The following is a 26,302-nucleotide window of genomic DNA, read 5'->3' as shown; positions in this document are numbered from 1 at the left end:
TGAGCCTTGAGCGCCTGGCTTCCCTCCTGGGCACCCCCACCTACTATCAGGTCTTTCTCGATTTCTTCGTACAGCTCAGACAGCTTCTCCTCTCGGTCCTGCAGGGCTGTGCTGGCTTCGTGGTGACGCTTCTGCCAGTCGGCAAAGGACTTCCTCTCCAGGTCCTTGTAGGCCACGACCAGCGTCCGGAGACCTTCCCCTGCAAACTCCTATAACAACAACAATAATAATAGTTTATTATTTATACCCGCCCATCTGGCTGGGTTTCCTCAGCCACTCTGGTCGGCTTCCAACAGAACACTAAAATACAACAAGGGCTTCCTTCAGATTTCTTCTAAAAGTTTGGTAGTTATTTTTCTCTTTGACATCTGGTGGGAGGGCGTTCCATAGGGCAGGCGCCACCACCGAGAAGGCCCTCTGCCTGGTTCCCTGTAGCTTTGCTTCTCGCAATGAGGGAACCACCAGAAGGCCCTCGGAGCTGGACCTCAGTGTCTGGGTGAACGATGGGGTGGAGACACTCCTTCAGGTATACTGGACAGAGGCCGTTTCAAGGTCAGCACCAACACTTTGACCTGTGCTTGGAAACGTACTGGGAGCCAATGCAGATCTCTCAGGACCAGTGTTATGTGGTCTTGGAGGCCGCTCCCAGTTCCCAGTCTAGCTGCCACATTCTGGATTAGTTGTAGTTTCCAGGTCACCTTCAAAGGTAGCCCCACATAGAGCGCATGGCAGTAGTCCAAGCGGGAGATAACCAGAGCATGCACCACTCTGGCGAGACAGTCTGCGGGCAGGGAGGGTCACATCCTGCATACCAGATGGAGCTGGCAGACAGCCACCCTGGACACAGAATTGACCTCCATGGACAGCTGTGAGTTCAAAATGACTCCCAGGCTGTGCACCTGGTCCTTCAGGGACGCAACTGAGCACAGGAGGGGTCAGGGGAAAGGAGCTCCACAGAGACTCCCCTTCTTAAAGCTCCCTCTTTGTGTGTCTCACGAAGCCCCCAGGGGGTGGGCTGGGGTGAAGATGAAGCCGCAAGGGCATCGCTCTGGGGAGGCTCTGCATGCAAACTCTGCTGCCAGCTTACTTCCAAGTACTCGGTAGTCTCCTCCTTAAGAGGTACACAGGAAGGGTGCAGGAGTTCGTACAGGATCGTGTCCGCCCCTTTGCAGTACAGGGTCACCTTGCCGTCGGGGCGACGCACTGGGAAGAAGGGAAGAAGGTCAGAAAATGAGAGGGTGCCCAGAATCGCTCCCCACCCTGGACAGACACACGACACGCAGGCAGAGAGTCAGAGATGGCTGGCGGGAGGGTTTGTCCCCTATTATGTATTGAGTTGTCTTTGCCAACTGGTTGGACAGTGTTCTTGAAGCTACCAGCATGAGTTTGACCAAAGTGCGGGAGGCAGTGGAAGACAGGAGTGCCTGGCGTGCTCTGGTCCAGGGGGTCACGAAGAGGCGGACACGACTAAACGACTAAACAACAACAACATGTATTGAGTTGAATAGGATCCAAAATGCAGCAGTCTGATTGGTCCTAGAACAATAGGATTCAGAATGCAGCAGTCTGATTGGTCCACAGGAGCCACCCAAACCAGCTCCAGGTGGAAGTGAATCCGCAACCTGATTGGCCTACAGGAGAATCCCGGAATTAGCCAATCACGTGGGGCCCATTGTGTAAATAATGTACATAAAGCAGACATTCTGGAGGAACTTCCATTCCCCCTCACCACTGTGAGCTGAATAAAGAGCATGAAATCCAGTCTCGACTCCGAGTATATTTCATCCCCCTTCCTTCAAAGATCTAGTCTTCCTGGATGGAAGGGCCAGAGCGGCTCAACAGCAGAGCATCTGCTTGGCATGCAGAAGGGGAGGAGCCCTGCCTGAGGTCCTGGACGACTGCTGCCCGTTGTCACTGCAGACCACACTGAGTGAGCTGTGCCAATGGGCAGAAGCTTCTTAACTGTAGGGCATGGCATCTCTCTCTCTTCTGGGGTTTTCTCACGCAGTCCCTCCAAGGGTGTCAGAACTGGAGCTCTTGCAAGACTCCAGCCCCCTAGAAGTTCCTTTTCTATAGCGAGCAGGTAGTGGAAATCGCTTTGCACCAATTCAGTCAAACTCCCGTCGAAAAAGTCTGCCCAGCTGGTTGACGCTGGTGGAAACAACTCAGCAAGAGCCACTCCACCAGGACACAAAGAGGAGACCCGGGCATGTGCAGAGTATTTCCCTGAGAACCAATCGCAGGCGAGGCCCGGGTTTGGGGGAGGGGAGGAAGGGGGCACACACCAATGACAGACATCCGCTTGCGCACATTGTTGAAATCCAGGATGGCCAGGAGCTTATAGACGATGGTCTTCCCCATTTCCACCACGGTGATGGTCTCTGGGGTCCGGGCGCGGAAGACGAAGCCAAAGTTCCGGGCGGCCGTCACCAGGGCCCCCTCGTCCGGAGACTGCGCCTGGTAGACCAGCTCACCTGCCAGGGAGGGCAAGGGGGGGGGGGGAGAGGCAGCGTCACTTGCAAGAGGGAGGCGGAAAAGTCCCAAGCGCAGCAACCGATTCGGGAGTCTTGAGGGAACAGGCGGCCAAGAAGAGACGCCCTTAAAGTTCCTAAAATGATGCCTGGCCTGGACAAAGGGGAGCAGGGAGAGGTTTTCTGCAGGAGGCGGGAGCCAGACCCCCGAGGCCAGGACAGGGCCGGACTGAGGTTTGATGTGGCCCTCAGCTCCTGAAGCTCATGGGGCCCTTTCTATGTCCAGCTGTCCTTTGTCAACAACAAATTGTCACTGTTTTTTTGTGTTGAATAGATGCTATATGGTAATTTATGAACCTAATAGGTATCTCAAGTCATTTGCACATAACAAAATATGTATTTTATCAAAGTAATTGTTGAACTGAAATACAATTAAGAAGAAGTATATTAATAGTGAAATCATTATTAAGCTCTAACTTAAAATGATTTTTATTCATAAAAAACTTAATAATGCAAACACATTGGCATTTGGCAATAACAAAAGTTCCTTTAGAAACACAAGTTACAAAGACTCATAATTCAGCCCTTTGCACAGCCCTGCAACCAGTCCATGCAGAATGTGGGCACTCTATATATAGAAAGGAGCAAACCAGTGATATTTTAGGGAGCAGGCTAGCAGCTAGGGCCCAGGACTTACATCATAGGAGCCTACACAACACAAAACATGGTTGCTCTATGTAGGTTTTATTTTATTTGTTTCCCCCCCCTTATATTTTGGAAATGTACATCCAGTTTTTTTCCTTTACATTTTTTGGGCCCCCAAGAGAGTGGGCCCCTAAGCTTCAGCTTGTTTGGCTTATACGTCGATCTTCTTCATGCAGCACCCAGGGCTGATCCACACCTCCGTTTGCCTCCCTGCTTTCCTCGGGGGAAGCCTCATCTTTGGTGCTGAATCGGAACAAACAGCCATCAGCAGGCTGCCATTTGTTCCAATTTAGCACTAAAGAGCAGGTTAGAATCATAGAATCATAGAGTTGGAAGAGACCACAAGGGCCATCGAGTCCAACCCCCTGCCAAGCAGGAAACACCATCAGAGCACTCCTGACATATGGTTGTCAAGCCTCTGCTTAAAGACTTCCAAAGAAGGAGACTCCACCACACTCCTTGGCAGCAAATTCCACTGTCGAACAGCTCTTACTGTCAGGTTCTCCAGGGCAAAGGCAAAACCCATGCTTAGAAGGTGCAGGACAAGCAGAAGTGTGAGTGAGCTCATAGCTAACCCGTGGAACTCCCTCCTACTGCAGGCAGGGATGGCCACCAATTTGGATGGCTTTAGAAGAGGGTTAGACAAATTCATGTTGGAGGAGAAGACAACGGGTGGCTACCATGTTTTCTGCCTCCTTCTTCTGAATCACTGCTCTTTGGCTCGGATCCTGCTTGCGGGTTTCTGCTTGGCCCCTGTGAGAACAGGGCGCAGCTTCTGACCCATAAGGGCTCTTTTTATGTTCTCATGGGACCTTCAGAGTCCAACCCGCAAGAGCCCCCCAGCACAGCACCCCCAGGCGAGGTCCCCTCCTCTCCCCACAGGCCACACCGCTGCTCTGGGCCAGAGGTGCTGTCTCCCCACAGAATTGCAGAATGGGACCCTGAGGGACATCTAGTCCAGCCCCCTGCAAGGCAGGAGGCACAGCTCCCCCCTCCCCCTCACCTGGCTTCTTCTCTTCTGGCATCACCGTGTGGCAGAGAGAAAGGAGGCGGAAAAACTTGTGGGTGATGACATCTCCCGCCTTCACTTCCTCCACCAGGCTTTGGTCGTAGAAGGAGAATTTGGGGTCAGCGAGGGGGTTGTAGGAGAAGTCAACTTTTGGGGTACTCTGAAAGGGGGGGGGGCGAGAGAAAGGTTGCCACTATGAGAACTTCTCTGGGCTCATCTGCCTTCCTTCCTTCTGGCTGGAGAAAGACCATGAAAGACCACGCAGAGGCTCCTCGTACTTCCCAGGAAGCTGGTTGCTCTGGGGACCAGCCTGCCAAACTCCAGGGCAACGGCAGCCTTGACCCAGAAGGTCCAGAACTTCCCCCGAGAGAGGAAAGGAAGAAGGAAATTTCCAGGAGGGAAGCTCAAGGCACAAGGGGGGGAGTCGAAATTCCTTTTGTCCACTTCAGCCGCAACACTGGGACACGTCCTGGCAAGTGCCGGGCAGGGCTGGAACCACAACAATGCCCATTGGCCCTGCCTGCCACCCTTTGTGCCCCCTCGCAGCCCCTTACCTCCGTAATCTCCACCCGTTGTCCGTCCAAGTCAAAGACATCTCCTGTGGGCGAGAAGCACAGAGCCCAGCTGAGATGACAACAAACGCACACCTGGCTGTGAATTCCGGGCCTGGGCCAGTTTGTGCCAGCGGGACGACAGGGGCACCCGGGCACCTTTGGGACCCTGGCCAAGGATCTACAACTGCCCATTGGGAAGCAGGTGAGACACCAGGACGGCATTGAAAAACAGGTGCAGGTGTGGGGCTCCAGAAGGTCTGAATGGTTCCTGTATTGGCACTTTATTTATTTATTGAATTTATTTATTTATTGAATTGATATACCGCCCTATACCCGGAGGTCTCAGGGCAGTTCACAGAAAAGATCACAACATAAATAATCAGAATAAAAACAACAACCCAATAACACACACCCACACCGAAAAGAGCCACATTTTAAAAGGGTAAAAAAGGTAAAGGGACCCCTGACCATTAGGTCCAGTTGTGGCTGACTCTGGGGTTGCGGCGCTCATCTCGCTTTACTGGCCCAGGGAGCCGGCGTACAGCTTCCGGGTCATGTGGCCAGCATGACTAAGCCGCTTCTGGCAAACCAGAGCAGCGCACGGAAACGCCGTTTACCTTCCCGCCGGAGTGGTACCTATTTATCTACTTGCACTTTGACGTGCTTTTGAACTGCTAGGTTGGCAGGAGCAGGGACCGAGCAACGGGAGCTCACCCCGTCGCGGGGATTCGAACCGCCGACCTCCCGATCGGCAAGTCCTAGGCTTTGTGGTTTAACCCACAGTGCCCCCGTGTACCCATTTAAAAGGGTATAGGATGTCAAACAGATCAACAAAGGCCTGGTTAAAAAGGAACATTTTTGTCTGGCGCCTAAAGGTGTACAATGAAGGCGCCAGTCGAACTTCCCTAGGGAGAGCATTCCACAGATGGGGAGCCACTGCAGAGAAGGCCCTGTTCTCGTGTTACCACCCTCTGGACTTCTCAAGGAGGAGGCACACGAAGGAGGCACACAGAAGATGATCTCAGGGTCCAGGTAGGTTCATATGGGAAGAGGCGGTCCTTGAGGTATTGCAGTCCTGAGCTGCTTAAGGCTTTATAGGTCAAAACCAGCACTTTGAATTGGGCCCAGAAACTAATTGGTAGCCAGCGGAGTTGGACAAGGATTAGTGTAATATGCTCAAACTATTTTGCTCCGGTGAGCAACCTGGCCGCTGAATTCTACACCAGCTGAAGTATCCGAACCATCTTTCCTTCCCCCAAGCCACCCATGCTGACTGGGACTAACGGATGAACAAAATCTCAGGGGGGGGGGGGGGGACGACAGCAGGCTGGCAAAGGGTCCATATTCCAAAGGAGCAAAAAAGACTTTTAATGTATGCAACGACAGCCGCAGGGATGTTATTAGCCCAGAGATGGAAAGAAGACAAAGTCCCTAGCAGAGAAGAATGGCAAACTAAGCTCAGGAACCAAGAAGACCAAAGCTTTAATAAAGGATGGGGGGAAATTTACAATATATCTGGGAGACAGCTGTAAGCAGATGAAAGCATTAGCAGGATTGCAGTAACACAGATACTATGGACAAAATGGAGTGACATAAAATATGGATTCTGGAACAATATGGAATCGAAAAAGTTGACAATTGGAGCCATGGAGGGGAAGGTGCAGAGATTGGGAGAACTCCCTAAATATGGATATGTATTTTATATTGTTATAATCTTACACTTGTAAGATCAAATAAAAATTATTTCAAAGAGATGAACGGATGCAGCAGCCCCTGGAGAGCGCCCCGTACCATAGATCTTCCCGTTGATGCAGCACTTGTTGAAGACCATGATGTTCTGGGTGAGGGTCCCCGTCTTGTCGGAGAAGATGTACTTGATCTGCCCCAGCTCCTCGTTGAGGGTGGTGGTCCGGGCCTGGGCAGGGGTGTCATTGAGGGGGTAGTACATCTTGCGGTCCCACTCGATGTAGAAGCTGTTGCCCAAACGGATGATCTCTACGCTGAACGAGAGGAAGGAGGGGAGACCAAGGAATGGGCTGGAGACCTGGCAGAAAAAGCTTCCTGGCGCTTGGGGTCCCTTTGCAAGCTGCAAGAGGCCATTGAAGATGCTGCTTCCGGGGGGGGGGGGGGATCAGCGGGTGACCCGTGTGCAGCCTGTGCACACAGAGAGGCAGTGCGGTGCAGTGGTTAGAACGCCATGCTAGGATTTGGGAGGCCAGCTTTCCAGGCACCACTTGAGCATGCTGCTCCCTGGACAACCTTGGGCCAGGGTCGCCGTCTCTCAGCCTACCTCGCAGGGTTAATGCGAGGACCAAAGAGAGGAGAGAGAACTCTGCACACCCCCTTGAGCAACTTGGAGGAAGGAGGGTGGGACAGAAACGCAGTCCATAAACTGCAGCACAAGCGCATGCTGGGAAGCCGGAACCGGCTGCTCCCTCAAGGAAAAGGCATTCCTAGGTGTCTGGCCAGGGACTTCGGCTCCATCTCCCTCACCCCCTGACCTTCCCCTGACACAGAAGTCACAAGCACCTCTCTGGACCCCATGACGTACAGTGGTCCCTTGGTTCTCAAACGCCTTGGTACTCAAAAAACTTGGAACCCAAACACTACAAACTCGGAAGTGTACCATTTTGCAAACCTTATTCAGAAGCCGAACGTGCGCCATTTTGAGTGTTACACTTCCAATTTGAGTGTTACACTGAGGTCTGTCTGTTTCTGCTATTTATTTTGCGTTTTTGTTTTTGCGGCTTTTTTGTTTTGTTTCTGTGACTGTGTGGAACCCAGTTCAGCTACTGATAGATTGATTGTGTGACTGCAGTACATGGTTTATTGCTTTCATTTTATGGACGAATGGTCTCATTAGATAGTAAAATTCATGTTAAATTGCTGTTTTAGGAATTGTTTTCAAAAGTCTGGAGCGGATTCATCCATTTTGCATTACGTTCTATGGGAAAGCACGCCTTGGTTTTGGAACAGACTTCTGGGACGGACTAAGTTTGAGAACCAAGGTACCACCGTAAGGGCGATGCCGCATCCACTGTGAAGAAGGAAGCGGCTGAGTCGGAGCCTGGGCATAGCGCCATCATTACGGAGTCAAAGGAGAGTCACAGAGCTCCTTCAAAAAGCTCACCAGCCTTGCCAACGAGGTGGTTCCTCCTTCCCCCACCCAAGGGTTGGGCTGCCAGAGCACACTGCCTGCCCTGGTTGGGCAAGAGGAGGAAACACGCCAGAAGGGGGGGGCTGGCCCCCTTGGTGCCTTTATTGGTGCCCAGAAAGCGAAAGTCGGGCTGGAGGAGCAGTGCATGCTGGGACATCTCCCACTCCTTTCAGCTCACACTTGGACTGGCCTCTTCCTTAAACTCAAAAATCCCAAATGCAGTAGCTTCCTCCAGTGGCGGAGGAAGGGAGCAGTAGGGGCAGGTCACCCCGGGTACCATCACTGAGGGGGTGACAAAATGCTGGGCAGCACTCACCGTGGGGCCTGCAGTGCGCCCCAGCCACACATCTCTCCCCCAGCTGTAGGGTAGCTGAGTGGGAGGAGGCGGACAGACTCCTTGGAGGCCCCACAGAGCATCCTGCCCCAGCTGGCCCCACCCCCATGGGTGGTTGGCCCCGCCCCTGGGCGCAGGGCATGAATGCCACCCCGGGCACCTGATCGGCTTGCTCCACCGCTGACTTCCTCATAGAGGAGTCATGACAACCTCTTGATCTTTGGGTTGCCGTTTTCTGAACTTTTTAATATTCTTTTTCAGGCAATGCAACCAGAACTGTACACAGTGGGTTGTAGCCAATGTTCCATCTACTCAGAGTAGACCTATTGATATTAATGGAGCCGAGCGAGTCATCGCAACGGCTCTGGTCTGGGTAGAAGTAACTTCAGATACAATCCCAAGTGCATTCGCAGCATTGATTTGCATACAGTGGTACCTCTGGTTACAAACGCTTTTGGTTACACACACTTCACGTTACGAGCTCCGCTAACCTGGAAGTAGGTGCTGCTGGTTGCTAACTTTGCCCCAGGATGCGAGTGGAAATCACACACCAGAGGTGTGCATGCAGCGGGAGGCACCATTCGCGAAAGCGAGCCGCAGGATAAGAACAGTTTCCGGTTATGAACGGGCCTCAGTTCGTAACCAGAGGTACCACTACAACGGTATTACAATCTTGACAGTCTCGTTTCCCGTTCCTTTCCCAATGCTCCTGAGTGTGGCCGCACATGGAGTCCCCATCGCCACATCTGCCCTGCCAGACCAGACCCCGTGAGGGTAGAGGCGCATGAGGACACGATGGCTTGTGACTCTTGAGCCCTCCACCTTTGGGACTGGAATGCCAAACGTCTCACCGAAGGACAGTAGGGAAGACTGTCAGGAGTGTGTGCAGGAGCCAGGCTCTGTGACCAGTAGGGCTTCGCAGGCCTGGTGGCAAGAGCTGGGAAGGGATATAAGGTCAGCATTTCCCTTTGGCTCTTTGCCACAGCAACACGCTTCCTGCCTTGGTGAGTTTGGCTTCTTGCTTCCTGATCCTCGGACCTTGGCTTCTTGACTCCTTGCTTCTCAACCCTCGGACCCTTGGCTTCGTGGTTCCCTGCTCTCGACCCTCGGACCCTTGACTTTGTGACTCCCTGCTTCCTGGCCCTCAGACCCCTGGCTTCTGGACTCCCATTCCTGCTCGCACTCCGCCATCTTGCCTCCAGTCCCGACGTCCTCAGCCGGGACTTTGATCGCCCGTAGACCGGACCGTGACAAAGACACATACACATACACAGCGGTGCAAAATGGGCCGTTTGGGAGCTGGCGCAGAACACGTGCCTCCCCCCCCCCCACTTACCTGACGTAGAGGGAGATGGGCACGACCGTGTTGAGGATGATGACGTAGGACCAGAACATGAGGAAGGCGGAATAGAAGGCCGAGTGGACGTCGTGCGGCCAGGGCAGGTAGACCTGGAAGGCAGAGCCTCTCTTGTACTCCCAGATGCTGTTGCCAATGGCCAGCACCGAGCACATGGCGGCCAGAAGAACAAAGATCTGCAAGGAAAAGGGGAGGGAAGAAAGCAGAAGAACATCTATGTCCCACTGTATAGATACAGAGTTTGTGTCAAAGAACATTGTCAAAAGATGATATACAATGAAATGAAAAAAATGTTTAAAATAACTTTTGTTAAAAAAACCAGAAGCATTTTTATTAGGAATCAGAGGCGCCGATATCCCAAAGGAGCATAAAAGTCTCTTTGTGTATGGAACAACAGCTGCCCAGATGTTACTAGCCCAGAGGTGGAAAGAAGATAAAGTCCCCACCAGAGCGGAATGGCAAACCAAGCTGATGGACTCTGCCGAGATGGCAAAACTGATTGGAAAACTCAGATATTAAGTGGACAAAAACTTTATAAAAGAATGGGAAAAAATTATCAGTTATTTATGAGACTTCTGTAAGCAGAAGGAAGGAAACACTGACAGGATTTTGATTTCACTTGTAGTCTAACGAATACTATGGACATTATGGATTGAGATAAAAGATAGAGTATGGAAGAATATGCAGTTGTAAATGTTTAAAATGGGACCCCATGGAGGGGGTGGGGGGAAGTCGTGAGACTCGGGGAATCTCTGTATATGGATTTATGTCTGGATTTTTATAACCTTGTATTTGTAAAATCAAATAAAAATGATTAAATAAAAAAAAAGATAGCTAATCCATGAAATAATCCCCCCCCCATGCCAGTAAATTTCTAACCCTACTCCCTAAATCTACCATCTACTGATGTGAGGAACCTTAGTTGCTGCCTGGTCCTTGCAAAGAAGGAGGGAAGGAATAATTGATTTCTGAGTCTCTTATGAATAAAGTCCATGCGTGGCCCCCTTTGCTGCTATTCTCATGCCCTGAGAGATGGAGTGAAGCCGCCGTTCGCACTCACCACCAGCACCAAGAAGTTCATCAGGCGATCAATGCTGGTCCTTTTGAACGTGGTTCTTCCGCTGTTCTGCATCAACTTGGTGTCTGGCCCTGGCAGTTGAAACAAAAGTCTGTTTTTTTGTTGCACGGTCGGATTTTAATTTCCAGATCAAAGCACCTCCTGGGAGGCAGGAGACCCTGACAAATGGCAGCCATTGATGGATTTGAGGGAAGGCAAAGGCAGGCAGCATTTTGCCCAAAGGAGAAGCAGACACACCTGCGAGAGTCGGCCCCCTTTCAGGCTGCAGAAGGGGCAGAGGGACCCCACTGCACAAAGCCACCAGGTGGGATCGGCTCTGGGCATCCTGGGCCCTGTGGGAGATGCAGGTGCTTTGCAGAATCATAGCAGTGCAGAGTTGGAAGGGACCCTGAGGTTCATCTAGACCAACCCCTGAAATGCAGGAATCTAGGGAAGGGAGGCGCTTGGCAGCCCCATAAGCAGTGCCGGAAATAATAATAATAATAATAATAATAATCTTTTTTTATTTATACCCCGCCCATCTGGCTGGGTTTCCCCAGCCACTCTGGGTGGCTTCCAACAAATATAAAAAATACATTAAAACATTAGTCATTAAAAACTTCCCTAAACAGGGCTGCCTTCAGATGTCTTCTAAAAGTCAGATAGTTGTTTATTTCCTTGACATCTGATGGGAGGGTGTTCCAAAGGGCAGGAGCCACCACTGAGAAGGCCCTTTGCCTGGTTCCCTGTAACCTCACTTCTTGCAATGAGGGAACCGTCAGAAGGCCCTCGGAGCTGGACCTCAGTGTCCAGGCTGGAAGATGGGGTGGAGATGCTCCTTCAGGTATAAGGTAAACAAGCTATAGCTTAGGGCCCCCCCAAAAAAATTAAAGGGAAAAAACTGTATGTACATTTCCAAAACATAAGAGAAAAAACAAATAAAATAAAACCTACTTACAGCAACAGTGTTTTGTGTTGTGTATGGACCTATTAAGTCCATAAATTACCATATAGCATATATCTGACACATAAAATCAGAGACAATTTGTTGTTGACAAAGGACAGCTGGACCTAGAAAGGGCCCCATGACCTTCATGAGCTGAGGGCCTCCTCAAACCTCAATCTGGCCCTGGACACCAGCCAGGCTCTTTTCTGTGCCCCCCAGCTGTGGGCAAAAGACCCCTTTCGAGAGCTAGAGGACACAAACCCCCAATCCCAGTGAGAGGGGCTTTTACATGGTTACACCAGAGACGTTTGGTCCCTTCCTCCTGCTTCTCTCGGCCACCTGCTCTTACCTGCAAAGATGACCAGTCCGAAGCACCAGTCCGTGTTGCGGATGGTGCAGCCCCTCAGCAGCATCTTCTCGTTGTCCAGGGCGTACTTCTCCCCCTTGAAGAGGAGGGTCCCCATAAACTTGTCCAGCTTGTTGTTTGGTGCTTCACACTTGATCTCGCCTGCAGGCAAAGAACAGGCGCTCTGAGTCGGCACCGTCCACTGCTGGCCAGAGTCCCAGGCCGAGCCTGGAGATCTGGGTGGACATCAGATCTACTGCCCTTTCTGTTGGGATGGAGGCAAACCCAGGAGCAGAGAGGAGCTCGCAGCAGGGAGGGGGCCGGAGGGCCTCCCCCTTTTTGCTCCCAGCCACCCTGCAAGGCTGAGGGTCAGTCCCTGGCAATGAGCTTCATAGCCAGGCAGAGATTTGAACTCGGGCCTCGGTGGTCCACCGCCAGCACTCTCTCTGATGCGTTTCCTCTTCTCCCCATTAGGAACAGCAGCTGCCCAGAAGGCACTCAGGTGAGCTCAGGTGCTCTTTGCCCTCTCACAGCAAATGACAATAGTATTAATAATATTAATAATATTAATAATAATAAATTTTATTTATACCCCGCCCTTCAGAAAACCAGGCTCAGGGCAGCTAACAACAAATTTAAAACACTTAATTGTAATACAACATAGAAGCAGCATAAAATACAGTATAAAAACATGAATAACCATAAAATTCAAAGTTCAGAAATCAATTTTGGGGAAATCCATCCAATAAGCATTAGATAGTCACCAGGGCTAGCTGGCTGAATTAGTCCTTGGGCCAGCGAGGAGACCAGGGGAGAATTAGCTGTGGGGTCCCAGAGCAGGTAAACTTCATAAAAGGGGAGGAGGAGGGAAGAGAAGGGAAATAAAAGATCAGGCTGAATTCAAATTAAAGGCCAGGCAGAATAGCTCTGTCTAACAGGCATGACGGAAGGAGGTTAAATCCTGCAGGGCCCTGGCCTCATGGGACAGAGCATTCCACCAGGTCGGAGCCATCACTGAGAAGGCCCTGACTTCCTTAGGACCTCTAAACTATGGTTATTCATGGACCTTAAGGTCCTCTGCAGGGCATGCCAGGAGAGGCGGTCCCGTGAATATAAGGGCCCTAAGCCACAAAGGGCTTTAAAGGTCAAAACCTGTGATTCCTGCAGAGGGTTGGGCTAGATGACCCTCGGGGTTCTCTTTCAGCACTACAGAGCTAGGATTCTATGCAGCTCTGCCTGCTGACAGTATCAGCATCAGGAGAGCAAAGGCTGTGAGGCCACCCCACACTCCACCGAGGGTCAAGGGCCTGTGTGTCCTTAGCCTCAGGTTACCAGATTTTTTTCAATGAATCCATTGAAATGAGTCGGAATGACAGGATTTTGCCAGGGGACTGATTTGTAAATCTGGGGACTGTCTCCGGGAAACAGGGACGTCCAGTAACCTTGCCTTAGCCACATGCCAGAAGGGGGCTCTGTAAGAGTCATTTCGGGTTCACCCCAAACAGCAGCCCAGGGGGGTCAGCATGGCAACATCCAAAGAAGGTGGGGTTTCTGCACCCTGCCCCCCCCACCTTGGTAGCTCCCCCCCGTTTGGTGCCGGGGCAGTACAACATTGGCTCTGTCCAAGGGGCAGGTGTGCAGGGCAGGGGGCTGGGCTGGAGACCCTCCCGGGAGGCAGCTGCAAAGCCTCTCTCCATCTCCAAGGAAAGGGAGCCCAGCGCCCGCAGCTGCCAGCCATCTCCTCAACCCGGCCAGCCCTGCCCCTCCTCTTGCACAGCTGGCATACCCACTCTCCGAGGAACACCAGGCGGACGGGTGCAAGCGAGGCCAGAGGGCAGAGTGGGACTAGGACCCAGAGGGGTGAAGTGAAGCAGGAAAGGACTCGGAAGAGAAGCAAAGAGAGCAAAGATCTGCAAAGAGAAAGGGGGGGTGAGGGAAAGAAACAGGCAGAAAGCAACACAGGGTCCTCTCCACCCCCACCCCACCCCCAGCCTGCGGACAAGCCAAGGCACCCATGCCAACGCCCGGCTTGGGTCCTGTGTGAGCACACATGACCAGGCACCAGGTGCCACTCAGCGCAAGACATCTCTGTGGGGAGACAAGGAATTCTAGGCAAACTTCTGCCCCCCCCCCCATGCCTGGCACACAAAGTGCTCCACCATCCTGGGCAGCTTCCGCAGGGAAGACCTCTTTGGCTTTCTCCTAGTGGGGCAGCAATAGACCTGCTGGCACCTTTGCGGAGCTAAGCAGGGTCCAGTATAGTTTCAAATTGGGCGGGAGACAGCATGTTGAGATTCCTACGGTCACACGGGGCATTTACTGCAGAAGAGCAGTGGCGTAGCGTGGGGGGTGCAGGGGGGGCCGGCCGCACCGGGCGCAACATCTGGGGGTTAGGGAAATCCACGGGTTAGGGGGCGCAAATGCACGGGTTAGGGGGCGCAAATTACTTGCCTTGCCCCGGGTGCTGATAACCCACGCTACGCCACTGCAGAAGAGCCACACTTTTCTTCACTCATCATGATCCAAACATCCCTCTCCTACATTTTCCCACCAGAGCTCAGAAAACCAGTTTTTCTTAAATGCACACAGAATGGAATAGCAGTGCAATTTCCCCAGGTGCAGTTGACGCGTTGTGCGCCAGCTCAGTAACATTTCTGGCCAGCTGTGACCTGTGTCAATTGTTGTACCCAGTTCCTTCTCTATGGTCTCTGTCCCTTTCCTCCTCCTCTAGGAATCAATTCTATCACTTTAACCCTGCATTTCCAAATATCATTGGCACAAAATATCACCGTTTGTTTTCTCCCCCACTAGTGTGCCAGATTGTGCCAAAGGGGCAGAGGCTGTGGCTCAAGGGTAGAGCATCTCCTTTGCATGCAGAAAGCTCCTCCCGTCCAGGTGCTTTTAGGACCCCGCATCCCATCAGCCCCAGCCAGCAGGACTAATGGTCAGGGCTGAATGGAGTGGGATTCAGTTCCATCTGGAGGCACACAGGGTCCCCAAACTGCTGGCTTCAGACCACCTACAGAATGGTTCATGTTTTCTGGGTCACTGCTGAGATCCCTCGAGAGTCCAGGACTGAAATGTCCAAAGGGCTAATTTGACTTTCTGGTGTACAGGATCCCTGCACAACAGCTTCAGACAACACAAGGCAGGTGGTTGAAGGAAGCTGAATGGCAGGTTGCTATCAGTGCAGAAGGGTGGGCCTCAACGTGGATGATGCCTCCTTTTAAATTGGCCTCGGCAAAAGAGGTGGCACTTAAAATAGGGCGAAAATGGCACCTCACCCGCCTATACGGGTAGCCCATAATAGCTCCTCCTACGCACCAAACGGCTGGAGGGGGTGCAGAATGCTGTGGGGTGGCCATGTGGGAAAGTGGCTCGGTTCTGCGAGGAAGAATCTGTCCAATTAAAAAAGCAATTGCTGGACAAAATGTCCGGATCTGGCTCTCCTCAATCTTTTCACGGGAGACAAAATTAACTTGCAGCTCAAAACTCTAGTTAGTTCTCTTTCTGCTTGTAGCCAGGCTGATAATGGAAGAACTCAGGGCTCATTCACACTGCTACTGCTTTCCCCCAGGAAAATCTGTGCTCTGGCGCTGAATTGGAACGAACAGCAACTGGCTTTTCTCCAGATGGGCAGAAGAGCAGGCTTTCTGGGGGGAAGTGGGGGACAAGGGCAAAAAAACTCAGACCGGTGGCTGGAAGGTACAGGGCAGGAGGAAAACTGCCTGGATCCGTGCTTTCTAGCAATGGAGAGGTAGAAGTCTGGATGAACCCCCAAAGGGGCTTCTCTGATCATTGGAACAATAAACTATGTCAAAGAGCACTTACGGAAGAATTAAAGAATAAAATAAAATTGGCACAAAGCTTGAAGCCCAAAGACTCCTTTGTAAGTGATTGGCACAGCTTGGCCATGTGCATGGCTAAAATGGAGGCTCACATTATAAAACTTTTTGCTTCATTGAAACTGTTCATTGCCTTCTCTATAGATAGAAGTCTGGGATAATAGCTTATTATGTTTCTGGGATGTTATTTGGTACAGACTGTCCAAGCACCAGCTTTCGGTGTCGGGTGGGATATGTCATTATTTTTCTGTATGACGTTATCTGCTGAAATATATATTTTTAATATATATTGAAAAATGGTTGGTGGGCCAATCTGACCTTCTGGCACAACCCCTACAGCTTCAGGCAACGCTGGAGAGAGCGTCCCCTCCAGGGGCAGAAAGTGATCCATGTTTCTCTGCCTCAAAGCATTCAGGGAAGAGCTGCCTCCATCCCAGAATATTGCTTCCTCTCCACTTCCCTGAATAGCACCAGAAAACCAAAGCGATAAAAACAGATGCAAAAGGTCATCCACACACACACACACCCCATCCTGGCCTCACACCCATTGTTTATTCCCAGACTCCGGAGAAAATGTGGCATCTGCAAATCGCTTGTTTAAGCCTTGGACAGGGAATGGAAGGGTCAAGCCAACAGCCCAGGAATGAGAGGGGGAAACTCTGGGCAGTGGCCCAAAAAACCACCCCGTCCAAGGGATTTTGCTGGGGTTAAAATGCCTGCCAAAAGGACATTTTAAAAACCCAACAACTGCTAAGCAAAGACTTTGAAATATCCCTGGGAACCTCCAGGCCCCTGAAGACGGAGGGATCTGCACCAAGAATTATTATTATTATTATTATTATTATTATTATTATTACCCTGCCCACCTGGCTGAGTTTCCCCAGCCACTCTGGGCAGCTTCCAATTGAATGTTAAAAACAGTACAGCATTAAATATTTAAAACTTCCCTAAACAGGGCTGCCTTCAGATGTCTTTTAAAGATAAGATAGCTGCTTATTTCCTTCACATCTGAAGGGAGGGCGTTCCACAGGGCGGGCGCCACTACCGAGAAGGCCCTCTGCCTGGTTCCCTGTAGCTTTGCTTCTCACAATGAGGGAACCGCCAGAAGGCCCTCAGCGCTGGACCTCAGCGTCCGGGCAGAATGATGGGGGTGGAGACGCTCCTTCAGGTATACTGGACCGAGGCCGTTTAGGGCTTTCAAGGTCAGCAACAACACTTTGAATTGTGCTCAGAAACGTACTGGGAGCCAATGTAGGTCTTTCAAGACTGGTGTTATATGGTCTTGGCGGCCGCTCCCAGTCCCCAGTCTAGCTGCCGTGTTCTGGATTAGTTGTAGTTTCCGGGTCACCTTCAAAGGGAGCCCCATGTAGAGCGCATGGCAGTAGTCCAAGCGGGAGATAACCAGAGCATGCACCACTCTGGCCAAACAGTCCGCAGGCAGGTAGGGTCTCAGCCTGCGTACAGGAACTCATTTTTTTTTTCTGGCATATGAACACGCAAACTGCCTTAGGTAAAAAAAGGCCACCTGTCCCCCTTGCCCAGCGCTGCACCTTCTCCTGTCCCTTCATTGGCACAGTTTCTGCCAAGGACTGAACCGCAGACCTCGCACAGGGCAGTTGCCTTGCCCTGGGATGAGGCCCCCCCCAAACCACATGGGCCTCCCTGCCCCATCCTAAGTCCTTTTTGTTCTGCAGAGCAAGGCTGAGCTGCAAGAGTTGCTTTTCCCTTCCTCATCTTCAGGCAAAGCTCCCCCAAATCTGAGCTGTCCAGCGCCAGGTCCCCTGGCCCACAGTGGCCCCCGGGGTTCCTTCCAATTCTAGATGGATTCCCACTTCAACCACGGGCTTAAGGTTGATCTGATTCCGCTTCTTACTCCTGGTGTAGACACTCGAATCACAGAACTGTAGAGTTGGAAGGGCTCCCAAGGGTCATCTAGCCCAACCCCCAGCAATGCAGGAATTCCCTGGTGGGGAGGGGCACCATTTGTGGTTTGCCTCTGATGCCAAAAAAACCCACCATCTGGAGCATGTGTGCATCGAAGAGCAGCAGAGCCACCCCCTGTTGGCTGGAGCGTCAGGAGCCCCTCTCACCTGCAGCTCAGCTTCTGCCCCCCCCCGGGCTCCCCAGCCCCCCTGCTTGTGGGGCTGCCAAGCTCCTCCCTTGGGCACTCACCATCGAAGCTGCTCAGCGCCTGCAGATCCTCTCCCAGCTCAGCCGTGACGGTCAAGGCTTGCTTCACTTTCAGGTTGGTTTCCCTGCAATGAGAATTGGATCAGACGCAAAACCACCAAGGTCCTCCCTTCTCACGCTTGAGTTCCCTTTTCTCCCTTATTTTATTGAAAGTTCAGAAAGTGCATAATTATATGTGCACTAAACATTGTGAGACGTAAATAAGAGAGAGAGAGAAAGAGAAAGAGAACCCGTGTAGAAGGGAAAATAAAGGGGAGGGGACCCCAAACTCTCTACTTTACAAGGTTGTTCTTTGTACTTCACCAGATCTTAACCTATTACAGTATTTGTAAGAATGGATTCCAAATGTATCCTTTAATTTGTCTGTGGCAAGTCTGTGTTTATGTGCAAGTTGTTCCTACGTTGTGAGCTTGTATAAGTCTTCATTCCAATCATAGAAGGGAGCCACGTTTTTATTTTTCCAATTCATCAGTATCGGTCTGGAGTTCCTGCAGCTGACTGGTGGATCGTGCCCCCCCTCCCAATTTGGCCGCATCCTGCTCCTTGCAATGAGGGTCCCCAGCATGATCCTGCTTTGCACAATGGCTGCTGACTGCCAGCCATCATCCAGACAACCTTTTTCTTGAGCATTCATCCTGATTGTTTTGCACAAAGTTTGGACAGAAGTTGGTATCCAGTCCTTACTGATCGTTAGTTTGGCTTCATTTGCAGGGAGATTATGCAATAATGTGCATTCATTCCATTTTGCTTGTGGGATGCTTGTACATCGCTCTAACAATCCTTCCTTCCTTCCTTCCTTCCTTCCTTCCTTCCTTCCTTCCTTCCTTCCTTCCTTCCTTCCTTCCATACTTTTCTTTTTTAAAAGTTTTTATTTATACTTTTCAAGTTTATACATTTCATTAATATTATAATCAATTTAACATTGCAAAGTTTGACTTCCTTCCCCCCTTCCTGTGGTTCCTTAAGTTAATTTTTTAACATCTTCTGCATATCCAAGCTCAGTTAATTTGCTCATTTAATTATCTACTTTAAATATATACTCATATAAAATGGCAGTTTATTACAACAATCCTGCCAATGTTTTTATCTATTTGCAATTTATCTGTAAATATTTGATAAACCATTTCCATTCTTTTATAAAAAGTTCGTTATCTTGATTTCTTATTCTTCCGGTAAGTTTTGCCATTTCTGCATATTCCATAAGTTTTTATATCCATTCTTCCTTTGCTGGGACTTCTTTCCACTTTCCACTTTGGGGCAAGTAGCATTCTAGCACACACAAATAAATTTCTATACCATTTAGGTAGTTCTATCCCTATGATTCCCCAAAAAAAGCTTCTGGGTTTTTTTTTTTTACAAAAGTTATTTTAAATATCCTTTTCAATTCATTGTATATCATTTCCCAGTAAGCTTTGACCTTACCACAAGACCACGACATTTGGTAAAAAGAACGTTCTTTCTCTTTACATTTCCAACTCTTGTTTGATTCCTTCCATACTTTTCAATGCATTTCCTTATCGCTTTCCTAACTGCAAAAAGTCCATTTATTTTTCGAGGTGGATTTGTTGTGCTGGGGCAGCAGAGCACTTTAATCCAGTCCAGTCTGTAACCAAACAGCAGTACCCAAATACAGACGGTCATTTGCCCTCGCTAGATTCAACGTGCTGCCACCTGCCTTATTGCAGGGCAGATTCAAGGGTAAACCGTACGCGGAACGAGTCTGCCCCTGCGGCTTGATGGAGGTAGAAACTGTCTCTCATGCCTTGTTACTCTGCTGTTTCTATGGGGATATATGCTCAGTATTTATCACTCCTGTTATACAAAAATCTCCAAATGGATCCGAAATTCAATGTCTAAAACTCCTGGTAGAGGACAAGGATCTAGAGATTACACTAAGGGTGGCCAAATTCTGTGCGACTGCCATAAAACTTAAGGAACAAGCTGTACTACCAAAATGATGACGGTTTTAAATAACAATTTTAGGTTATATTAAAGTGATCAAGATTTAATATATATTTTTAACTACCGCTATATCTGAATTGTCTCTATTATACCCAATTGCAATTCAATGTATTCCTGTCGTGTTTTATGATTTTCCTGATATTGTAAGTGAGTCAGAAGTGGTCTGTGACCGTAATAATAAAATTCAAACAGCCCTGCAGACCCTCAGCTCCGGTCCTGCAAAGGCCCCCTTCTTTGTGTTTGCAACTTCAGGGCTGCCATTGCATCAGCAGCTGCTCCAGGGAGCGACAATACTCACCCATCCAGTTCGGCCGTCTCAATGTAGGTCAGGCTGTGGGGCTCACTGCTGGACAGCAACAGCACGTCTGCCTGGAGGGGAAGAACAGCGAGAGGCAAGAGTGACAGGAGACCCGGCTCTTGGGGCAGAGCGCATGGCGAGAGGCACCACCAACCTCCATCCATTCATCCTTCCTTCCCTCAAGAAAAAGCTCTCGGATTTTGCAACTCATTTCATGGGGCAAATAGAGCCTCCTATGAACTGTGGAACTCCCTGCCACAGGAGGCCGTGATGGTCCCCAAGTTAGATGGCTTTAAAAAGGGGGTTGGAGAAATTAATGGAGGATACAAAATCTATTGATGACTACTAGCTAGGTAAAGGTAAAGGGACCCCTGACTGTTAGGTCCAGTCGTGGACGACTCTGGGGTTGCGGCGCTCATCTCGCTTTATTGGCCGAGGGAGCCGGCGTACAGCTTCCAGGTCATGTTGCCAGCATGACTAAGCCACTTCTGGCGAACCAGAACAGCGCACGGAAACGCCGTTTACCTTCCCGCCGGAGTGGGACCTATTTATCTACTTGCACTTTGACGTGCTTTTGAACTGCTAGGTTGGCAGGAGCAGCGACTGAGGAACGGGAGCTCACCCCATCGCGGGGATTCGAACTGCCAACCTTCTGATCGGCAAGGCCTAGGCTCTGTGGTTTAACCCACAGCGCCACCCGTGTCCCTGGACTCAGCTATACAGCTGCAAATAAAACAATTTAAGTGTGTTTTAAGTGCAATAAACAATGTGACACTAGAAGGTGATGGTGAGGCTTATGGAAAATTCAATGTATTCTTTAAAATGTTTTTAAGAAAAGAATTTTTAGAACTTTTAAAAATGTCTGTAGATTCCACCTCTCTCTTTCCCTCTGTGCCTGAGGCAATCATGGAGAGCTGCTGCTTCCCTGTTTCACAGGGCAGGGGTCTGGGGTGCCCAATTGGGGGGACAAGAGTCCTTGAGCCAGAAGCAGCTCTGGAACTGTGTCTCCAAAGGAGTTCAAAGGCGCCTTTGTAGCCCCAGGAGTGGGGGGGGGGGGAGCTGGGCCAGGCAGCAGCACTCACCGTCACAAAGTTGTTGTTCTCCAACTTGATTATGTCCCCGACTTCGACATTCAGCCACAGATCATCCTTAAGGCTGGAAGAAAACCACACTTAATCAGCAGTTGTTGTTTTATTATGATTATTTCATAAAATTTCCATACCACTTGATTGTAAAAAAACAACAACCCCCAAAGTGGTTTACAAAGAGAATAAAACAATAAAATTATCAGTAAAAGCACTAAAACATTGGAAAAAATGTTGTCTGTTTTATCCTGCCTCTTATATTAGCAAATTCTGAAAAGGCTATTTAGCATTTGATGGACTCTGCTGCTCTTAATTCTCCGCAGTGCCTCAATTTTAATTTCAAGGGAAGGATGGATATCAGAGGAAATGTGTTTCCTAAGCCAATTACGAATAAATCCATTGGAAAGATAGGCAAAAGGTGAAGACAAGAGTAATGAGAAAAGAGACCCCACAGGGAGCCCTTCAGCCAGGGGGCGGGCCTGGCTTTGCAATGGGGCTGACAGAGACACCAGCCGCTTTGCCCCCTTCCCTGGTGGCTGAAGGGGGGCTGCATGCTCTGCACCCCATCCCCCTCTGCCTTTGCTTCCTCTGCCTGGGGAAAAAGAGCGAAGCAGCCGCCCCCCACCATCACAGGGGCTGCCTAGACCCCCACAGCAGAGCCCCCAGGATCTCCAAGGCAAGGAAAGCCTGGCTCCATCCAGAAGGGATTCTGGGCTCTGCAAAGGAGCGGCTGCTGAGTTTCCTTAATATTGATGTGGTCAGTGGTGCTACTCAGTGGTGTGTGTTTGTAATTATAACCTGCATGGCAGCACATCTGTGGCATCTTAACAATTTAACTAATTAGTGGGGGGCGGGGTTTACCTGCTGCACCGAATGCAGTGATGTGATAGGGTAATTGATTATTTTGAAAACTATATTTAAGTTGACCAAATGCTTTGTATGGTACTGGCTGTTTGGTTATTATTTAAAATAAAAGTAAGCAAAGATACTGCGGGCAAGTTTTTATTCCATCGCCCCAGTCGCTGCGCAAACGCAGTTGGCAAAGAAAGTCCAAGAGTGGCTGCCTTTCTCAAGGGGCTCCTTGGGTCTGAGGTCTCAGCTCAGAGACTCAGGGATTTGGGAGTGGGGGGAGAAGGGGTAAGGGCATGGCCACCTTCCAAACACACTTTACGTTGCTCTTGAACCCAAGTCCCTTGCCTAACGCACACTTCCACTTCTCCTAGAAAGATTGTGCTTGAGCGGTTTCCCCCTTGCCCTGCTCCTTTTCCGAGGAAAATGAAATAAACTCCATGTAGAGCCATCGGTTTCCTTGTGTTTATTTCAACTCACAGTGAAAACAGTCAATCATCCTGTAGGCTATATATACTTTTTTGACACCATCAGTCACACAGGATAGGCTGATTCAAACTCCCCTCCTGGATTGGACAGCTCCTATAGGCCAATCAAGTTATTGCATTCTACAATCCTACCTGCGTATTGTTCTGGGATCCAAACTCAATACATAACAGAAAACCTGTTAGTTAGGGCTAAATCAGAGCAAACGGAGAAAACCTGAATTGCCATTTGTTCCGATGGAGCACTAAAGAGCAGTTTCCCCTGGGGACGGGGGGAGGGAACTGTGGATAAGCTCTACGTTGCCCTGCAAAGATGCTGGCAGCCTGACGAGGCTGTCACAAAGGGAGAGAGCCCTGCTCACCTGCCGTTCATCAGCACCTTGACAGGACGGTTGTTGACTTGCTTGTCGTTTGCATGTCGATTCTGGAAAACATGGAAGGCAAAGATGGAACCTGAACTCAGACAGGGAGTCGGAAGTTAGCCTCTCTCCCTCCGGCAGCATATCCTAGACATTAGTGTTGCCCCCTTATGTTTTATTATGTTTTTGTATATGATGTAGTGGATGGGGCAACCCAGTCAATTGGGCAGGGTGCAAATAACAGAATTACAGTGGTACCTTGGTACTCAGACGCTTTGGTTCTCAAACACCAAAAACACAGAAGTGTTCCAGTTTTCAAACGTTTTTCAGAAGCTGGACATCCTATGTGGCTGTTGGCTATTGTTTCTGGGGCACCTGCACCAATCAGAAGCTGGGCCTTGGTTTTCAAACATTTTGGAAGTCAAACAGACTTCCGGAATGGAGTAAGTTTGGCGCCTTTATTTTTGCTATTTATTTTGTGTCTTTGTTTTTGAGGCTTTTTAGGTTAATTTGTTTTTGTGACTGTCCCACATCACGCTGACTGCAGAACGGCCAGACACTTCCAGGCCAGGAAGGCGACGCTTGGAGGCCCACTGGGTGCTTGCGCTAAAGGGGTTTGGCCGCAGGACAAGCTCTTTATGGGAGGCGTTTGCAGGCTCAAAATTCTTACCACGTCGTCAATGGCATCCTTTGCTGCCGACACGGCCAGCACCAAGATGAGGGGGACCACCGTGGTGAACCAGGAGAGGGAAGAAATCTCAGGGATGAGCTGCAGGGGGGAAGAACAGGCAGAGTCTGTCAGTTTGCATTGCTGAGTGCAGAAAGTATTGATCTGATGTGTAGAGATCTTTCCTATTCTATCAAATTCAAGAGGGTTCTGGAAGCTTCTCTGCGTAAAAGAAACAGGCAGAAGGTTCATGATGTTTGGGTTATTCCTTCTGGGAAGCTGAGTACAGCTGGTTTAAATTCTTCTCTTATCTCTTTCAGTCAAGGTCATGTTGACTATAATAAGAGGCCAGAAGGAGCCTGGGCTTCACTTTCTCTTTCCGTCTCTCTTCCTTCTGATGTGATGTTCTGTATATAGTATGCTTAGTGTTATGGTTTAGACTTATTATAAATTACTGTAAGTTTAAGTTGAGTCTTCTGCAACTGGACTTCTTATGGACAGGGCCAATCCTGAATGTATGGGATTTGTGACCATGATGCTCATTTGCCTTCAGTAGCAGTAAAGCTCTGCTGGATGAAATACAATGGCCTCTGGTCTACTTTTGGGGACTCCTGCAACATGTTTAAGTTTTTACTCTGCTTACTATACACAGGGGCATAGGAAGGGGGGCGGTGGGGGCAGTCAGCCCCGGGTGTCATCCGTGATCATCCTGCCCGTCCCCTGCACAGCTCGCCCCCCCCCCCCGGGTGCACAGCAGGGCCGCCGCTCTGGGAGCCCATGCAGCCAACTCCACCACTGACTATACATTGGAATCTGCTCCGGATCAATATTGAATAGAATTCCATGACAAATTCCTCCTAGAATTGCAGAGCTGGAAAGGAGCTCCAAGGGCCATCAAGTCCAAACCCCAGCCATGCAGGAATCACAGATCAAGTTCCCTTGACAGACGGCCATCCAGCCTCTGCCCACAAAATCTCCAAGGAGGGAGAATCTGCCCCCTTTGGAAGGAGTCCCTTCCGCTGTCGAAGGGCTCTATAAAGTGTTCATTAAAAGGGTCACCAGCCGGCTTTGCCCTGCTTCCCTGCCAGGGGCTCAACACACCGCCAACCAGGATTTGGAACAAGCCCCATCCAAATGCAGCTGGCAGGGCTGATGGAAGAGGGCGCCAGGTTGGGGAAGGCTGCCTCCGGATGCGGGAGGGGAGCAAAAGCGAGGGAAGAGACAGGAGGAGGAGGAGCTGGGGAACTCCTACCTGCAGGATGAGGAGGAAGAGGAAGTAGGCATTGGCCACCCGCTGGAACTGCTCAAACAGGTTGAGAGGCAGGAAGGTGAAGACGTTGTACTTGGAGGTTTGGATGGAGTTTCTCTGCAGGAAGAAAAGGCGGTGATTGAGGCCAGGAGAGAAAGGGGCACCCGGTCCACTTCCCTCCCCTTGGCAGCAGACAAGGAGGGCAGCACGCCAGCAAACCGCCCCCCCCCTCCGAAGGCAGCCACCTGGTCCCAAGCTGAGCCACCCACCTCAATCTCCTTGACCAGAGCCGGATCTACAAGGGGGCTGCAAAGAGGTCCTGACCCCATGCTTCCCAAACTCCCATAAACTCACCCCCTGTGTCCCACCATAACCTATCAAAAGCATTATTCAGAGCAGCAGCTTCCACGAACCACTCAGAAAGGTAATAACACAATAAAATTCAAAAGAGTAGTGATCAGTTGCACATTCATTCAAAATCCCATTAAAACCATTTGGTTTAATTATGGCAACAAAAGTCTCAAACTTGATCCAGTGCTACCAGCTTTGCAAAGTCTTGTTGTCATTTACACCTCCATCACCCTCCCTGCTACCCCCTCAACTCTTACCACCCCCTAGGTAATCCTCCAACCCTTGGGGTGGTACCACGCACTTTGGGAGCCACTGGCAGTGGGGGTGGGGGAAGGGGAAAACATGGGGGGGGGAGCAGGAGGAGCCGAAGAGAATTCTGTTAGACACTACAAAGGGTGGGGGGAATGGGAGGCAGGGTCTCCATTTCATCCCACAAGCAATGGAGAAAGTGAGTCAGCAGAAGCCCCTCACTGTCCCTGGCCTTTGCCCCCACCCCAAGAGTTTCCTTGCTGCCTAATGAGAAACAGAGTATTCCTCAGCTAATATGACATACAAAGAGCTGCTTCAGGGACTCAGCTCCCCCCCCCCCTTTGGCAGTAGATAAGCAGAAGACAGGAGGGCCTGGTGTGCTCTGGTCCCTGAGATCATGAAGAGTCAGACATGACTAAACAACAACAACAAGTAGAACAAAGCGAAAGGAGTCTCTTACCAGTTAGAAATTTTAATGATCATAGCGAGAGAACAAAGAATCAATTTCTAGGAATGAAGGTGCTCCCCACCACTTTCCCCTATTAAGGGTCCCACCCACTTCCCCCCTAATCACCCACATCACTTCCGTGTCTTGCAACCTGATCTCGCAACCAGTGTGCTTTCTGTGCTGCCACCTTATCTGCTCTCCTTGACCTTGGGCTGAGCGGATGGACACTTTCCAGCAAAAGGGAGTCTGTTAACTCTCCCTCCCTCCCAGTGTTTTGTCTCCTAGTTGTTCACCACCCAGTATTTCCCAGCTTCTGCCTTCTGTGCTAT

The 26,302-nt window shown here is 50.2% G+C and overlaps 1 protein-coding gene across 5 annotated transcripts in view; it reads right to left on the bottom strand.

Moving 5' to 3' along the window:
- Positions 1-26,302, bottom strand: part of LOC307226186 (phospholipid-transporting ATPase ID-like) — a 74,730-nt gene that overhangs the window by 19,093 nt on the left and 29,335 nt on the right. For all 5 annotated transcript variants that reach the window (XM_079994728.1, XM_079994729.1, XM_079994726.1 and 2 more), the window contains 15 exons: positions 24,929-25,042; positions 23,680-23,778; positions 23,013-23,074; positions 21,314-21,386; positions 20,232-20,302; positions 17,954-18,036; positions 11,940-12,098; positions 10,648-10,736; positions 9,567-9,763; positions 6,531-6,739; positions 4,740-4,783; positions 4,180-4,345; positions 2,286-2,474; positions 1,088-1,203; positions 45-209 (listed from right to left, as the gene is read on the bottom strand). In XM_079994728.1, coding sequence (XP_079850854.1) covers positions 45-209; positions 1,088-1,203; positions 2,286-2,474; positions 4,180-4,345; positions 4,740-4,783; positions 6,531-6,739; positions 9,567-9,763; positions 10,648-10,736; positions 11,940-12,098; positions 17,954-18,036; positions 20,232-20,302; positions 21,314-21,386; positions 23,013-23,074; positions 23,680-23,778; positions 24,929-25,042 — 1,836 coding nt within the window. The remainder of the gene's footprint in view (positions 1-44; positions 210-1,087; positions 1,204-2,285; positions 2,475-4,179; positions 4,346-4,739; positions 4,784-6,530; positions 6,740-9,566; positions 9,764-10,647; positions 10,737-11,939; positions 12,099-17,953; positions 18,037-20,231; positions 20,303-21,313; positions 21,387-23,012; positions 23,075-23,679; positions 23,779-24,928; positions 25,043-26,302) is intronic.

Source organism: Podarcis cretensis (genome assembly GCF_951804945.1).
Source record: "Podarcis cretensis genome assembly, chromosome: 11".
Taxonomy (NCBI): domain Eukaryota; kingdom Metazoa; phylum Chordata; class Lepidosauria; order Squamata; family Lacertidae; genus Podarcis; species Podarcis cretensis.
The sequence above is the reverse complement of the archived record's forward strand: the minus strand, read 5'-3'. Positions and strand labels throughout refer to the sequence as shown.